This window comes from Dermochelys coriacea, chromosome 2 (assembly GCF_009764565.3).
Source record: "Dermochelys coriacea isolate rDerCor1 chromosome 2, rDerCor1.pri.v4, whole genome shotgun sequence".
In the NCBI taxonomy this organism is placed as follows: domain Eukaryota; kingdom Metazoa; phylum Chordata; order Testudines; family Dermochelyidae; genus Dermochelys; species Dermochelys coriacea.
Window position 1 is genome coordinate 169,122,063 of NC_050069.1, and position 17,981 is coordinate 169,140,043.

The 17,981-nt window shown below is 38.9% G+C and overlaps 1 protein-coding gene across 10 annotated transcripts in view; it reads left to right on the forward strand.

The window, feature by feature from the left end:
* The first annotated feature begins 788 nt into the window (after positions 1-788).
* The window catches only part of TNS3 (tensin 3), a 338,104-nt gene continuing 320,911 nt past the window's right edge, over positions 789-17,981 (forward strand). For 9 of the 10 annotated variants that reach the window (XM_038389568.2, XM_038389570.2, XM_043508663.1 and 6 more), the window contains exon 1: positions 789-1,256. In XM_038389568.2, coding sequence (XP_038245496.1) covers positions 1,155-1,256 — 102 coding nt within the window. In that variant the 5' untranslated portion in view covers positions 789-1,154. The remainder of the gene's footprint in view (positions 1,257-17,981) is intronic. The other variant, XM_043508670.1, reaches the window with a different exon arrangement.

Genomic DNA, 17,981 nt, shown 5'->3' on the forward strand with positions numbered 1-17,981 from the left:
CATCTTTATGGTATCAGAATGTCTCCAAACTTGAATTAAACTTCACAATGCTCCAGCGAGATGGGGAAGTATTGTATTGTATATTATCCTTATTTTACAGAGGAGGAAGCTGAGATGCAGAAAGACTACAGACCAGATTTTCAAAATAACTTAATGAAGTCTGAGTGCTCAGCTTTAGACACCTATGTCCTGATTGATTTCAGTGGCAGCTGCCAGCACTCCGTGCCTCTGAAAATAGGCTTTGTTTTCTAAATCTGGGGATCCAAAAAATTAAGACCCCAAAAATCACATTCCCTTTTGAATATTTGATTTGCACATGATTATGTTTGTCTTGGCAGAAATGGAAATCAAACCCCTTTCTTTAGGCTCCCAGTGCTTTGACTGAACCACATGACTATCCTTACTCCCATTAGCAGCTAGCATCATTTTGCAGGAAGGAAAAGTAAGTTATGTTAAAAGCCAAGGGGAATTAATTAATGTACACAGGCAGAGAGACTACACAAAGAAGCAGGAAATTCCTCCAGATTCTCCCTTTCTAAAATTGTGCTTTCAAGGTCCTTCTTAGTGTCGACTTTAAATAACCATTATTTGCTCTTGAGTTACTTTGGTATTATCAGCTTGCCTTAGTGACAGATTGCTGGATAGCTCTCTTTTCTTCTTTCCAAAAGGAGTACACCCTTCAAAACAGACTGTTTTCCAAGTTATTAGTTTCTTTGTTATTGTATCCATACCATTCAGTGATCCTAAAACCCTCCCACCAGGATAGGAAAGGCTAAGTTTCCCCAGCTGGAGACACAGCTTTAGACACTAGCCCTCTTATTTGTTGTCCCAGCCTCAGAGAGGGCACAATGTGGCCAGCATGGGATTCTGATAAGAAAAGAGAAAAGGCAGAAAGACAAGGACTTTGAGAACAGCAGAACCGGTGACAGCAAAAGAGTTTCAGCTTGCCTCAGCTCCAAGAAGCAAAAGGTCAAGTACAGGCAGGTTTTGGCTCACATTTGGATATTGACTCTCAGAAAAGGGTCGCAGGTTCAAAGCAAATTTGGGGCTGCTTCTTTAGAAAGAGAGCAAAGAAGTGGAGTTGATTGGTCCCATTCACTGAACTGGATTAAAGAGGCTGAGGCTGCAGGTATATCAGGTGCCAACAGTGCCTGATGGGCTGTAGAGTGAGTCTGGCTTGCCTTGGGAATGAATTTTGCACAGTACCACTGGATCATCATCATTTGATACAAGACGAGGCTGAGATCATGATTCAGGTATGTGGAATCTGTATATAAATCCGAATAATTAATATAGCTGAGGCTGGGGAGTTGAGGGGAGAGAACAGGAGAGTGTCAGATTACTTTATGCTCCTATCACTGTTTAAAGCCGCAATTGTCCTTTATTTCCAACTCAGAGATCCTATAGTCTACACGTAATTTATTATAATGTGGTTCTGTACAACAAGGTTGAGTGTGTGCAGCAAATATGTTTTAATTAAAGAAAACAAACAGAGAAGTCCTGCCAAAGTCTGAAGTGCTGAAATCTATCCCGTTCCCTGCATTATGTCTGTACATGAAGAAAAAAATCCATTTTAGTTTCCAGTAGTCAGGGTCCAAACTCACAAATGCAAAATCTACAAGAGAACTTCTTTAATCCACAGTAACCACAGGAAGACACATTGTGGGTTACCAAATTCTGTGGTTTAGTGAGTAAACAAAAAGGCAATTAAAAGACTCCCAGGAATATTGCATAAAGCAACTTACTGCTATCCAAAGCAGTACATAAATGAAGCCATCGTATCTGTGATTGTGGTAACTTGAGCATTATGTGTAGCATGTCATCCATTGTAACCATCTGATCATCTACAAGGCAAAAGTTGCAAGCAGCAAATATGTGTATTCACTTTGGCTGTGGGCCAGTTGCCTAGTTACAGAAAACAGCTTGTCAATTGGCTGATGTATGAACACCAGAGAATATAGATGGATAACAGCAATAATTTAATTTGTATATAACATTTCATAAAGCAAAAGGTTTGGGTGTGCTTGTGGGTCCTTTGACTTCTTTTCTATGTGCTTTGTAACTATTATCGATGAATGCTTAGCATTGCAGAATAACACTGACATGGCTTCTAACTGAAGATGAAAGTTTCCTTCTAACTGATTTGTGGTCTGACCCACTTCAAAGCTTGAGTGTTCCATTCGGCAGTCATAAGGTTAATAAATGTATATTATTCTCCTATTTGTCATAATGTTCTGGCTTGAACTATACTTGTCTTACTTTTACAAGGCCTGATTCATCAGTGCATCATGGTTTCACCAGGGCATCTGCCAGTTTCAGTGGAGTTGTACTGGCATAAAACTGAACCCAGTGGTACATTTGGCCCACTATCTCTTCAGCTATTTAACATATATTTTAAATGAAATATGCGTGTGAATTGCAATAGATTTGTTTGGAAACCACAGCAAGAATAACTGTAAATACAAATGGGTCAATCATTTTGGATTACATGACTTCACTTCAAACTCTCTTTGTGAAAAAGTTTGTTCAGCTTTTTTTAAAAAAAATAAAAACCCAACTCCTCTTGACTTTCTGGGTCTCGACAGGACTGGAAGGGAAAGCACCAATATTTCAGGGGAAGGTTTATTTCTCAGTAGTTCAGGCACAATTAGATGCTGGAAATACCAGGAGTCTCAGTAGAAATCTTGTTCCTAGGAGAGTTTCAGCCCAACTTTGCTTATTCTAGAGGTTCAGACAAGCATCCATATTTTTTATTTGCTTACCACACTAATACTCTGAACCTTTGAGGATTACAGAGCAGCAGATCTTCTCCCATGGCTTCTTCATGCCTTCTTCCACGTCACTCTAGAGGGTATGTCTATACTGCAAGTGAAAGGTGTGATGGTAGCATGGGTAGGCATACCTGTGCAAGCTTTATTCTAGCTAGCATTGGTAACAATAGCAGTGTAGATATGGAGTATGGGCTGGTAACCAGAGGATATACCCAAGGTCCCTGGAGGTTTCTGTGTCTCTCCTGTTAAAGCTGTGCCACAGTGTATAAATAATCAAATAGCCATGGAGCAGGGACTTGAACTTTGGCCTGCCATATCCTAAGTGAGTGACCTAACCACTAGGTGATAGTCTTTTTCATTTACTTTCCTTAGCCCAATGACCATTCATTGTCATTATGATTTGCCCCTATGAAAGACAATGAATAGTTATTGGGCCAGGGAAAGAGAGCTTTTGAGGCCAGGAAGAAATTTTCCCCCAGGTGGTATAATATTGGACAAAGACCATCGTATATAATATGGGCTGATTCTCTCTCTCTCTTGTGGCATAGGAACCTTCATCTGAAAAATCACGCTTTGATGCAGTAGGAAAAAATGGGACTGGGAAAAAATTGTGTTTAAAAAGAAATATTTTTACACATGTGAAATTATCTAAAGAGCTTTGTAACACAGGGGCTAAAGTATCTCCAGCAGGTCAGGACAGAATTTAAATGTCATGCCTTGAGATGGTTTCATCATAGTATCACGACATTTAGATCTCTGTGCATGACACAATTGCTGCATTTGGCCTCCAGAGAACCCAGTCTACTCTACCTAGACATGAGGCAGAGCTGAACTCTAGCATGATCCAATCTACTTTAATCCTTGAGGTCCTGAGCGTATACTAAGTGTTTACTATTTGGTTAAAGATTTACAAATCTTCTGTTTGCACCTGCTCAGTAATGACTTATGACTATGAGAGTTTATCAGCTAATATTTCCAAAGATTAGATCTGGACTGAGCATGCTTCATCCCCTCAACTCCTATTTGTGCCTGGAGTGGTCATGTGCCATCCCCATAAAGCAATTGAGCATGCTCCACTGTGGGGCTGAAAGGTCTGAGCAGGACTCCACCGCACTAAAGAATCATTTAAACTTAAACAATTTATTAAGATGTATGAAAAAATGGACTTGATTCTCTTTTCATTTAGACCAGTATAAATCAAGAGTGAATCCACTGAAACAAGTGAAATTACATGAGAGACAGGAACATCAGGGCCAATAACTCTTAAAATAGTTGTTATAAAATGAGTTTAAAGGAGGGAGCAGTCTACACAGCTCACAAAGGCTCCAACTTATGCTGCTATTATGCAACAGAAAGCACATGAGTCAATGTGTTAACCTTATTAGCTTTTGTTCTATCCAAAAGACTAAAATGAATGGGTCAAAATGCAGAAAGTAAATATTTTTAAGATTCTGTATTTGTGTATTGATTTTAATCCTTCTCTTCCAACAGGATGATGTTGTTCCATTAAATGACTACCTGAACTGACGCTACTTCTGGCCATCCTTATAAACATTTCATTTACGACTGTAACTAATTAACATCACCCCACTATATGCAGTACACTTTAAGTATTTCCTATATGACTATACAGAAGTGCCATGACTATTGCTGTAGCAATATCTGATGGCGAAGTCATGATTTTAAAGTTTTTTTTTTAAGAATGGCCCAGTATTGTACATTAGTTATGTATTGCCCAAGACTCTACATGGTGGTTCTAGGTTCAACCTTGGCCACATTGTATGCTGGGCAAAGCCTTTTGATATCTTTGTAGTTCAAGATGAATACCACTCATAGCAACTCAAGGGAGAAATTGCCTGATTGAAAAAAGCCTCAGAAACCTTCTAGTCTGCTCCTCACAGCTGAGCTGAAGTCAAAATTTGAGCTTCAAGGAGGTTAGAAAGATTTGTATTCAGCAGATATTGCCCTTGGTCCATGCACATGAGGTCGACAATTATAACAGCCACAGGTCCTGGTACATGCTATTACTTACCTGTAAAATGTCATTGGAAAAATTCTGACTGATGTGCAGGACCATAATGTCTAGTAAAACAGAAACATGCTGCAGACCACTTGCATTCCGTTTAATTAATATGCCCTTCACTTGCATGTTCAGATATTGGAGACTATTTATTGTAACTTTTTAAAAGTGATTTATTCTAAATCATTTTCTTTCATTTATGCATAGCTTTATTTCCTTCTATTGCTCTTTTCTTGTCCAACTCACTTTCATTCCTCTTCTTCACAGTTCAAACAATATCAATATTAACCATTTACATCCTCGTCTCAGAAAATAGTGAGAAAATGAGCCAGAAGCTAAGGAAGGAAAAATGTAGACTTGGCTTTAATGAAGAATTTTTAAAATTGGGTCTGATTTTGATATTTTCTAGTGTCATTTGGGAACTATTCAACTATTTAAGTCAGTGGAATTACACTGGTATAAAATCAGCTTGAATTAGATTAGGTTCAATATGAGATATGAGTTGGATTAAAGTAGTAGGGGTGCTGGTTGGAAGTTTTCTGACAGAATATTTTTCAACTGGAAAATGCCAGCTCATTGAAAGCATAATGTTTTGCAGAAATGTTTCTGTTTAGACTAATATTTTCCATGAAAAATGGGGAAAAATGTGTTACAGTGAGATCAAAATGTTCAATTTTGACTTTTTTAATTGAATGTTTGTTTTTTCCCCATTTTGAAACAAATTTTTCATTTTTTTTTTCAAATTTTATATAATATAAAATAAAGTTCAAATCAGAATGAAACTTTTCAATTTGATCAAACTGAAACATTCTGAGTAACTCAAAATGATATTTCTTTCTTTCTTTCATTTCTTGAATAACATTTAATAGGAAATTTTGAATTTTTTTTCTTTTTATTCTATTTGAAAAAAAATCATAGGTATTATGTGAAGCAAAAGACCTGTTTTCCACCCATCTCTAGAAGTAATAATAATGAATATTTTCAGTACATTTCATCCAGAGATCTCCAAGTACTCTATAGAGGTGGAAGAGTATTGTTATGGCTGGACTCACCAGATGGCATCATTACATGTCTTGCAGGTTATTTTTTTGAGCATGCAGACAAAGTACAGTTCTTGAAGAAATGCTGTATTTTAGGGATTTTTGTGTGATCCAGGTTCTTTTAAGGGCAAACAGCTAGATCTCTCTCACTAGAGTCAATCCTTACGGCAGAGCTGCTTCCTCGGAACTGGGCGTTGGTGTTTGAACTGTGTTACCTGAAAAAGGGTTTTGCCTACATGTAGTTTGTGAGCACTTTGTTTAAGCAGTGGTGAGTATAGTGTAAATTAACAAGTTACAGTAAGAACATGCCCAGAGGCCATGTCACTGATTTTTTTTCTCCAGTGGCAAACTGACCTGCATGGTCCTAACATCTGCAATCAGTCAGCAAAGGGTTGACAATATTATTCTAGTGTTACAGATGCAAAGAATGGTAGTTGGTGGTAGATAAAGGAGTAGAATCCAGGTCACCTAGCCCTTAGTCCAGTGCCTGATTCGTTGGGCCACATTATTTCCAAAGTAATGGGTACTTCCTGCAAAATGTGGAGAAAGGGGTCAAGTCATGGGTAACCCATATAGTTCACTTTACTGGTCCTGTTCTTTACTGATATAGTCTTGCAAGGTTCTCAGCACCCTCAGTTCTTGGTGGAAGTCAATGGGAGTTGAGGACAAAATGCGGCCATAATTAAATGCATTTCACACACAGTTGCCAACTTTCACGCAGTAAATAAGCACCTGACTTTCACAATAAGCCAAAAATCAAGCTAATCCTGTTTCAAAACAAGGCCCAAACAAGCCAATCCCTAAGAACTCCAACACTCTATGTAACTAGATTCCCCCCAGCATGCAGTCTGGGACTGTAGTGGGCCTGCTGTGCACCCCTGACTCTCTCCCCCCCTTGCCCCTGCTTGCCTCTTACCTCTGCTTGCTGGGAGCTGATCAAAAAAAAAAAAAAAAAAAAAAGCAACAAGCTGCAACAAGCTACAAGCCAAAAACTAGCCAACAAGCAATTTGCAAGCCAATTAAGCCAAAAACAAGCCCAATTTCTGCATTTTTTCATGGGTTTGGCATGTCTGATTTCAGGAACATATTATCCAAATAAGCTTCATAGAATAATGAAAAAAAAATCGCAAATATTTGTTATTATTCACCAATTGATGAGAAAATGTAAGTAGAATCTTCACAAAGATTCTTTGATCAGAGCTAGCTTTTTAACTGGGATAATTAAATGTTAATAAAATCATCTGTGAATTGTAAGGATATAATTCCATAAATGAGTTCAGGTAATATTATAAATCATGAGAGCAGAGACTGAGTTGTTTGTATAGCCATCAAAACCCACAACTAGCATTATCAACCCTGTAATGCAAAATGTGCTTGGTTTTTAATTGTATTTGAAATGTGGAATAGAATCTATGCTTCTTATGCTCGTACTTCCCTTTAAAGTGCTTCCTGATCCTGACATAGGCTCTGATCCTACTCCCATACAATACAATGGTAAAACCCCTTCCCAACATACCCTTGTGACACACATCATCACAGTATGGGTCTTTGTCCCCCTCTAGTGGCTGTTCCACATAAGTGGTTAATCGGGTAACTACAGCTGCCAACTATGGTCCTTGTTCTTTTAGCTTAAGCAGGAGAGGCTCAGGATTTTAGGTCTCAGTTCAGCAAACCATTTACATAACTGTTAATGTTGAGTATGGGCTCGAGCTGATTCCTGTTCAGCAAATGGAGTTATGTCTTATTGACTTTAATGGGCCCTGAGTATGCGTTGAAAACTGAGTACATGCCTAAGTCTTTTGCTGAATTAGAGCCTTGGTGCAAGAGGTCTAGTGTTTAATCCCCACTGATGACCACTCACAAATACCCTCCTAATTAGCTCCCATTATAACTTCCTACAACTAGAAAACTACCTGATATTTTCCTTCGGTGCACTTCTGCCTCAGATACCCCTGTTGAGCAGCATTCCAGCCTGCCGTGGCATCTCTTCTCACTGGTTTGATTTAATGAATCCCCTAATGCCCATGAGTGAAATTGTACCTGTGATTTTTTTTTTCGTTTTACATGAGTTCACTTGAGTTTAAACCTTCAGCCCATGACTCGATAAACAGATAAAGTTCCTTTACTTTACTCTTGGGCCCTTTACATTTCTCTCTTTCTTCTTTATCCTTGCAACTGTTAGGACTTACTTCCTCCTTCTAATCATCTTTCTTTTCCTTATGCTTCTCTGTCCCGCTCAATAATGTTTTCCTTGGTCTACATTCTCCAAAGTGAATAATGATTTTGGGTGCCCAGCTTGATACATTTTGCAGTGGCCTTATTTTTAGGCATTTGGGTGCTTAGTACTTACTGAAAACCAAGCGCCTTTTAAGGTTTGGGCATCAGAGACCTCAATTTTCATGAGCATTTGTACTTGCTGTGTTGGAAACAGGGGCGGTTCTACCCATTTTGCTGCCCCAAGCAGTCGCCACCGAATTGCTGCCGCTGCAATAGCGGTGGAGCTGCCACCAAAAGCTGCCACAGCAGGAAGAGCGGCGGAATTGTCGCCACGGGACATGGACGGCCATGGAAAGCTGGTGCCTTGAGCCAGTCCTGGTTGAAAACTGATTCTGTACTTCTCATAGAGGCAAAACTTTCACCTGTGGGATTACAAGATCAAACCCTCATTAGAAAATCTGCAAACCCAGTTGTGCCATTAGAATAGAGGTACTGGTTTCTGTGTAAAACTCACATTTACCTAAGAAAAAGCCCAGTGCTCATTTGTAGCTAAATACAATGCAATACCGGGTGATAATGTCTTTCCAAGTTGCAGGAGGTCTGAAGTGGCGGATTCAGGATGATGATACTCTTATTCTGCTTCATAAATTCAGATGCCCTGCAGAGAGTTGGACTTGTGCTCTAATTTTGCTTTTCTCATTTAGCAAGAGGCTGTAGCTCACAACATGATTGGTGGTCGCCTCCCTACATGTAAGTTTGAAGCCAGTTTAAAAGTATCCAAGAGATTGAGGGAGCCAGTGTGATGCCTCCCTCTATTTATTTATTTATTTATTTATTTACTTATTTGAATTTTTATTGTCCAGACTTGGCAGTTGCTAGAGAGGAAGACTTGCTGTACAGTAAATCAGCACTACTAAATGACAAGCCTGAATGCCCACTGGCTGTAGGCTTGAACTGCCTTTATGTAATGAATTTATTTTTGTGACCTGTGACTTTCTGTAATTGATAACTTGCAGGAAAAAGCTTTCCCTGCCAAGTGAACAAAAAAAAAATTGTTAAATGAGTTTTTCTAAAGACTGCTGAGGTATAGCATCGTGTCTCTTTCCTTCCTCTGCCCTGCCCCCTTTTTTAATGCAAAAAGCCAAAATAAACAGGATTAGATTTTCCCCAGTCTTTGTTAGACATTATTTTGCATTCCAGCTGTGTTTGCTCGGGTTACAGTGGTGAAAAGGCAGCATGAGCCTGCTAATGTGAAGTGTGTGAGGGATTGCGCTCGGTGTTTGCAAAGGGTAGGGATTTCCTTTGTCTTGCATTATGTATGGCTGTCTCTCAAGCTCCAAGGAAAGTGGCATGCGCTCGCAACCACAAGACATACCCAGAGTCCCCAGTGGGGTTGTATTCTGGTTGCTACCTCGTGATGCCACGTTTTCACTATTAGAAAAGGAGTACTTGTGGCACCTTAGAGACTAACAAATTTATTTGAGCATAAGCTTTCGTGAGCTACAGCTCACTTCATCGGATGCATTTGGTGGAAAATACAGAGGGGAGATTAATATATACACACACAGAGAACATGAAACAATGGGTTTTATCATACACACTGTAAGCTAGCTAGATTAAAGCTAGCATTGGTTTGCGGGCTGTGCTGTGATCACACCTTTGCTTGCAGTGTAGACATACTCTATGAAGTGGCATTTGGGAATTCATCCATTTTCAGCTTTAAGAGAGAGGCTTTTACACTAAAGGAAACTTAAATATTACAGTAATTCATATATTCATAAATCATTATCTGTAGTCCCTGTTCTGTTATTTCAGATACTTCTGCTCAGATCAGAATTTTATTTACCCTCTCCCTCCTGAGACACACACACAATTTTTTTCCTTCTTAATCCTGCAGACAAATCATTGTGATTGTATTTTGTGATTCCGCATGTATCATGATTTCACAGCTGCAGGATCAAGTAGGAAGAGAAGACTGGCTGAGAAGGTGCAAGTGAAAATACTCTCACTAGAGCAAGTGCAGCAAAAATAATTATGAAAAACAAGTCAAAAGCACACGGGCTTGTTTATTCTTACAGTCTGATAGGTTGAAAAACTTGCTGTGATATGAAAGTCCTTCTTTGAAATCTACACCAACAATTATTAGTAATAGTTTAATACTTTACACTACTGCATTTGATATTAAATGTCACATCTGAAAGTCATAGCTGAATGCTTTTTATATAATGGACCAAACATTAATTGGATGTGAACACACCAAAAACTTTGGAGACTTTGTCAGCATTCAGATTTTGCAATTTAGCCCTTTTCTTTACTGTGCCACAACTTTTCAGCTTTTCACCAAACTGCCAACAACAATAAAGTGCATTACAAAGGTGAGTAATTATTAATATTCCTTTTTTACAGATGAGGAATCTGTAGTACATAAATGTGAGTTGTCCAAAGACGCAAGTCAATGGTGCAGTCAGGAATTAAAATGCAGTTCTTCCAACTTCACTATTCCCTGCTTTAACCATCAGATTACACTGCCTCCCAGATTAATGCATGCCTGGATATTTGTTTTGTTTTGTAGGACATGTATCCTGTTTTTTTTTTTTTTTTAAAAAGAGTATTGCCTTAGACTCATAGACTTAGACTTTAAGGCCAGAAGGGACCATCGTGTTCATCTAGTCTGACCTCCTGCATATTGCAGGCCACAGAATCTCACCCACCCATACCTGTAACAGACCTTAAACCTATAGCTGAGTTATTGAAGTCCTCAAATCAGTCCTTGTACTGTATCTGTCTGGATTAAGAGACACTAAGTCTCTGGTGGGGCTTTCTACCAAAGTGAGCTCTAAGCTAATGGGAGTAAGAAGGTGCTATAAATATCTGCCTAGCCAGCTTCTGTTTTAACCACAAAATGAAGTCCTCAGAATGAAATGATAAAGTCAAGTTCACTTAGCCTCTCAAGACTTGCACTTCTGACTTGCACCCAACACTTTTATGTAAGGACTCTATCAAACTGACAGAGCTTGCCTCAGGGCTACTGGAAACAGTTCCTTTCAAGTTGTGGCTACTTCTGATGGTAAGATGTGAATATTTTTTCATTTTCTTCAGTCCTGGACTCTGTAGGTAAAATTTTAAGACCTTCTAAGTCACTTAGGAGCCTAAGCCGCATTAAATGTCACCAGGCCTTAAGCTGCTAAGTTACATAGGTGATTTAGGAAATGTTGCCCTATAACTAGATCTCAATTATGGGCATAGTAATAATAATATGCACTTTGCACCTTCACTCCCTGGTTCTGAATATAAACACACTTTTAAAAAAATAGAGGAGAATGTTTGTCTTTTAAAAAATGTGTTTGTGTCTGTATCTCTGCGTGTGGTCATCTTAGGGGTCTTTCTACTCATTTCTCAAGTTCTTTTTGAAACCTACTATGTGTTTTTGACCACATGACTGGAATGATGGTATATTATTTTTAAATCACTCAGCAAGGGGCACTAAGTCAGGACTCAGGTTGGGAACATACCCTAGAGCCATTCATTGCCTTAGATCATCACATGTTAAGGTTGGACTGTGCCTTATATGCACTGCCTTGCACAGGGAGTAGTGTGCAGCTGCACATCCAAGCAGAAGCTCCAGGAAGTATTGGGTCAAATTTACCCATGTCCCAGGGCAGAGCCCAGCATAGGAATGGTGAGGAGGCAGTTTGGGCTTCCCCAGCTCTTGAGCTGCCAGAAGCCACTTAGCCCCTGGTGCTGGAGCTGCCCTAACTTCTGCCTAGCTGCTCAGGGTGCTTAAGTGCCTTGAGAGGTGAGCTATATTTGGGGTGTAGGACCACTCCAGAACAACCCTTCCTACCCCAAGAGGGTCCAAATATGGGGGGGGAGAGATTGGCGATGGAGAGCAATAGTAAATAGGATTCACTGTGCCTAAAGAAGGTACTTTGTCTCCAGGAGCTCTGTGTTGCATGGGAAAAGTGACTGCTGCTCTGCCCTTTAAGGAGAGTACAGAGCATGCTCCTTTCTGTAGCCAAGGATTGTGATTTTTGCCTGGCCCCTGCCCAGGGTGGAGGGCTCTTTACTCCATCACAGAGGGAAAGACACAAATTAACTCAGGAGAGGGCAGATTGAATATAACCCTGGCAATGTGAAAATATTCCATAATCATCTTCCTCTTTTTTTTAAATGTTGCAGCACTGCCAGTAATGAATCAGAGCCCGGTGCCAGGAACAGCTTTTTGTTTATCACAAACTGTTCCAAGGGGGGGAAATACTGGTCAGTGTCTTGTTTCTATTGTTCCCCATCCTCTGTTGTCAAAGTACCAAACTCTAATGGAAATCCTACTCTTCATGCTTTTTGTGAGTCATCCAAACAATCAGAACAGCACAAAATGATTTTTAAAAGTGATTAAAGACTCACAGAAGCAGTGCAAGTTTGGTGCTTGAAACAGCAAAAGGTTTTCATTATATTTTAAGGGAAATGTCAACTATAAACCCTTTTTCATGTCCATATAAATCCAACGGGCATGGAATGTCTGCTTCCTGCCAAATCTGGTATTAACTCTGGCTGTCACTTAAAGAGAAATTAAAACTATTTGGGTCTTCATCCTTGAAGGCTCTTCCCTACATCAGTGTGTTACAGTTTACTGTGATGTCAGTTTATGGTGACTTAGTGCAACTGAGCATACATAGACCTTAATTCAGGAAGATATTAAGCACACAGCTAAGTTTAAGAATGAGTCGTCCCATTGGCTTCAATAAGATTTAAGCATGTGCTAAAGTGTGTTGCTGAATTGGGGCCTACCTCTGTTTTTTGATATGGAGATATCAAAGATTGAACTCAAGGTGTGGAATTTGAATCTGGATTTCAGGCACTGTAAAGTTCAGCAGTGTTTCAATATGTGGTTTTCTTTTGAGCTCACCTTAAAAAAAAAAAAAAATTGAGCTTGATTGCTCCTGACCCCTGCATGACTAGGGGAGGGCACCTCATGCTGTGCATTTGTGCTGAGAACAACAGCAGTACTTGTGCTCCTTTTGAGAGCAAGAACTGCAAGTATAGCGTTTACTAGATTTTGCTAGTGACATGACCTACCTCACTGTACCAACCAGAGGAATTGGCCCATGTGGAGGGGAGTATATCACTAGATCGCCTAGCTCTGTGCACTACTGTTGTATCCTCTTTTAAAGGGAGGAGAGGAGATTCCGCTATTCTCCAGTGGCATAAAATAGACACTTCTATGAATAGTTTATAAGATATCTAATATACGGCCTTTTGCTGATCTAGGACTGATCATTACCATTTCACCTTCAAGGAGATTAATTTTATGGAGATTAATTTTACTTTCTCTGTAAAATTAATCTCTTTGGAGGCGGAAAGGGAATGTTTGGGGGCAAAGGAAGAAACACTGAATAATAGAAATAAGAACTCCCTGTTTTTATTCACTCAAGTGACTTTTTTCAATCTTTTGTCAGATATGAACCAGGGACCTACGTATAGAAAGCATTATAGCTGTTTGCCATTGAACCACTTCAGAATTATATGTGGCTCATTTTCCCTGGTACAGTTCTCCCTTTGGCTCTAATTCAGAAAAGCATCCTTATTTGGGACAGACCTGAGACCATGTGCTTAAGTACTTTCTTGAGTTGCATCTCAAAGCAGCAAGGTAGGTGGACAGAATATTCAAACAGGCATGAAATATCATCATTACCAATACTAAGCCATTACATTGTGACCTTTAACAATTTTTCAAAGAAAAACAAATGTATTCTTAATGTATTTATGATTAATGGACTGTGCTCCTAAAAGGAGCAATACCATTATTGCAACCCACCCCCTCCAAATACAAAGGATATTTGTTTTACTCTACTCTTGTTCTCCATTTGTAATCCATCTGTCACAGGGAAAGAGGCCACTTGCACCAAATATTCGTAAGCAATGTAGAATTCATCAGTGGCTTGCTTGCCCGTTTTCACTGAAAACTACCTCCCACCTTGAGAAGTAGTAGAAATTCTTCTCACATGACTAGAGTTCAGTTCTGGGTGGGCTATTATTCCAAAGTTGCTCGTGAGCATATGTCTCAGTGCTTCATGTATTTGCTTTACATTTGATAGTTCTATGGAAGCTTTCAGTGTCAATATGAAAATTCCAAGGTGTGGTTCTAAAGTCTTGAAAATCAAAACCAACCCTGATTTCAGCACTACTGTAGTGCTTTAGATGAAAATTGGAATAACTAGTGTAGCTCACTAGAGCACAGTCTTTCTACTTCAGATTTATTTAAATTCTTTCAGCTCCAACTCCAAGCAATGTCAACGGCTTATATAAATAGAAGGACTGTTACACAAGACTGGAAAAGAAACATTCCATTTTTCTGGGACTGTCCTATAGAATTTAATAGGAAATTTAATATCTCTGCTGTAGGATGGTTTACAAAATCTTTAAAAGGGATATTGTTCATTATTAAATTCTATGAGATTTTAGAGTAATTTCCATAGGACTCTATTAAATTTCTGTGGAACCCTTTTTGTTTCATCTCTGATATATTCTACAGGACTCTTCCATAAGGGAAGTTCTCTGTTAAACTTGATTACAAACAAATAAAAATGCTACATCTGTCTGGCTTTTTAGAGTTGTCTATATGGCCACCACTGTAGTATCAAAGCACTTCCCAGGGAAATTTACAATGGAATAGCATTTTACCGCAGTGGTTAAAAATTCTACATCTTACAATAATGAGAAATGCAGTTTCTTAGGCAATGACTGCAGTCATTTTTAAATAAATGAAGATAGCTGTCAATTGAATTCCTGTCTTAACTCCTTTGTATCTCTAACATGGGTACAACCGTAACCAAGGATATGAATTTATCCAAACACAATGGGGAAAATATCCAAATCAGCACTTACTCAAAAGTTTGAATGTTCATACTGAGGATAAAAATATGAAGTGGGAGTTTTCAAGGCTTCAAGATATGAAGCTGAGACTTTGATTTAGGCCTGTCCATAGTATTTAGAAGTCAGCTAAACAGTATCCAAGTCATGGATCTCTGTTCAATTATTTCTCTACTTGTCACGTCTGACATGAAGGAGGGTGGTAGAAGTCAGCTTGTGTATCAAAAACAGAAAAAACTTGGGGGGGGTCAACAAAAAATGGAAAGATTTTGACAAAAAAGTATTTTTGGGGGATGGGGTGATTTGCCATTTAGTTGAAAAGCTATTTTCTGTAGATGTTGTTTTTCTTTTTTGGGTAGCCTATGGCCCTGGGTTCCTGCAGATCCCTTGGGGGCAAAACCACTGCTTGGTCCATGATTGAGTGGGAAAGGCAAACCTTGCTTTTGTGTGAATAATTCAGAGAAAACTCTTCAGAAAACATTCTTCCCCTCAAATCATTTTCTGTGGGACTGGGCAATCTGGGCCATTGTTTTTAAGATGGGAGGCAAATAAAATGTGAAACCTTGCCAACAGATTTTACAAGTAGAAAGGTGAAAAATATTACTCAAGTCATTTTAAAGCTTGCCCAGATTAATTATTTTCATATTGAGGCCTAAAGCTCTATGAAAGCATAGAACACTTTGAAGCTATTCTAGAAAAATACATGCCCAGTTCATTTTAAACAGTTTAAAGTTGTGTTTAAGGCTGTGGATACATAGGATTCTCTAGGATCCTGAGTAAACATGATTACCTCAGTATTTGGGTAAAATTTAAAAAAAAAACACAAACAAATCTCCATTTTTAATATATATATATAAATCTCCTGTGTGTGTTTGTTTAACTGGGGGCAGAATTTGGCTATGAAACTCAGATGATTTTTTAAAAATTATAATTTAATCACTATAGTGTCCTTTAATGTTGTTTTGCATATGTGTGTTGGGTTTTGTTTAAAATTAGCTTTAAAAAAAACCCTCTATATTGAAAAATAACTTGTATTATTAATCATTCTAATTGTGTTTTTAAAAGTTATATGTCTTTCAAAGCCTTTTTCTCCACACAAATTATTTTTGGTTGCTCCATATAAGCTGCTTTTGCACTTGTGCCCTTTTCTTCATGATGAAATATTTATCTAATGGATTACAGCTGCAGTAATGTTTCATAGATGGAGTAGGACATGTTGCCACCACTCACTCGATCATGATCGGTTGAACATATGAATTGTATTTAATTATACACAAAAAATAAGAAGTGAAAAAGGCTTCTGAGAAAAAAGTTCATTAGTTTTGGTGCCTGCAAAATGTGGGTTCGAATTTCTTTTCTTTTCATCAAAGTCTAAATAAATACAATAAAAATACTATCATTGTTCAGCGAGTGTGCATGGGGAGAAATAGGGAATGATGCAAGATAGGGAAAGATACAGACTTTGTGTGGGTCTCTTTCAGGTTTAAACTGTGCCTTTTTCCCATGCTGTGTCGGCGTTGTAGAGAAAAGAGGGCTTGGCTAATACACATGACTTACTGCTGCCTGGTAATGAGAAATATGGGGCTCAGCAGAAGGACACTGCACAGGTGATTTAGATTTTATGCATAGATTTCTCAAGTCCTGCCCACATCTCCCAGTATAAGTGTGTATCATAGTTTTGCTGCTGCTGCTATCATCATCTGACAAGTTTCAGAGTAGCAGCCGCGTTAGTCTGTATTCGCAAAAAGAAAAGGAGGACTTGTGGCACCTTAGAGACTAACAAATTTATTTGAGCATAAACTTTCATGAGCTACAGCTCACTTCATCGGATGCATCTGACAAGTAATCTGAATAATTCCATGACCCTTTTCCTGAGATCTGGGTTGTGCCCTGTGCAGTCCATTCTAACTCTACTATGTCAAGAACTGTTGAAAGACAAAGCACTGTAGAAGACAAGGCTTCTTCTGCATCTTGGCAGGGGGTTAGACTAGATGACCCTTGTGGTTTCTTCTAACTCTATGATTCAGTCTTCACTTCCTCTATTTCATGACAGAATGGCCTGAGATGAAAATCAAAGCTACAAAAGACCCACCACAGCTCATTTCATCGGCTTAGTAGAGGAGATTTTTATGCTCCCTTATTTAACAAACTTGATGTATGTTCGTTAGTAAATGCAAATACATTATATCTATACGTGTGTGTATATCTAATTACTGGGTACCATGAATCTGAGTATCCCCTCATGCAAAGATTTGGAGATGGTTGAAGATCTGGACCTGAACTTTGTGCTTACAGAGATCATAATTTGACTACCATTGAACTTGTTGGGTGGTGGTAGGGAAATGTCTGAAATCTGAATACGCCTGTAGTTTGTGGCTGAATTATATGTTTAGAAACCCTTTAGCTGGCCCATCTATCCCTCTTCTACCTCCTCCAAGAGAAAAATCCTTCTTGTAGTTACTGTAACTAGAATCACATACCCCAGATCTTTGGCTACAATCCCTAAGTAGCGAACATTTCAGATATACTGCACAGGGTCTCAGTATCAATTTAATATCTGAGATGTCCTCTACGTACAGATTATATCCTGCCCTTTCGGGAGATAGACTTGACCTAATCTAATGATTCTTGGCTTAAGACACTTCTGGCATTGGCAAGAAGCTCCTGTAGCATCTACTATCTGAATAGAGCTTTTTAGATTCTGCCAAGGTTCTACCACTTCCTTCCTCCGTCCCAGAAACCAGAGCCAGGATGAAGAAGTAATAGAAAAGGTATTTAGGGAACAGAGTCGCTGAGACCACAGATAATTATGGTACCGTGTGTTCTGGATTTATACCACAATGACTGTATTGTAACATTGAACCAGGGTGCAACTTCATGATGTGATTGTTGTTATGCAATCAGGGAGATTTCTGCTCCCTGATTATTTGGTGGCTCTCCAAAGCTGACTTCCATTAATCTAAGCATTCCTTATCTTCAACTGTTGTGATGCCAAGTAAAAACCTGCAGAAGGGAAGCAGATGTCTGTGGGACAAGTTATAAGCAGTAGTTTCATGTAGGATG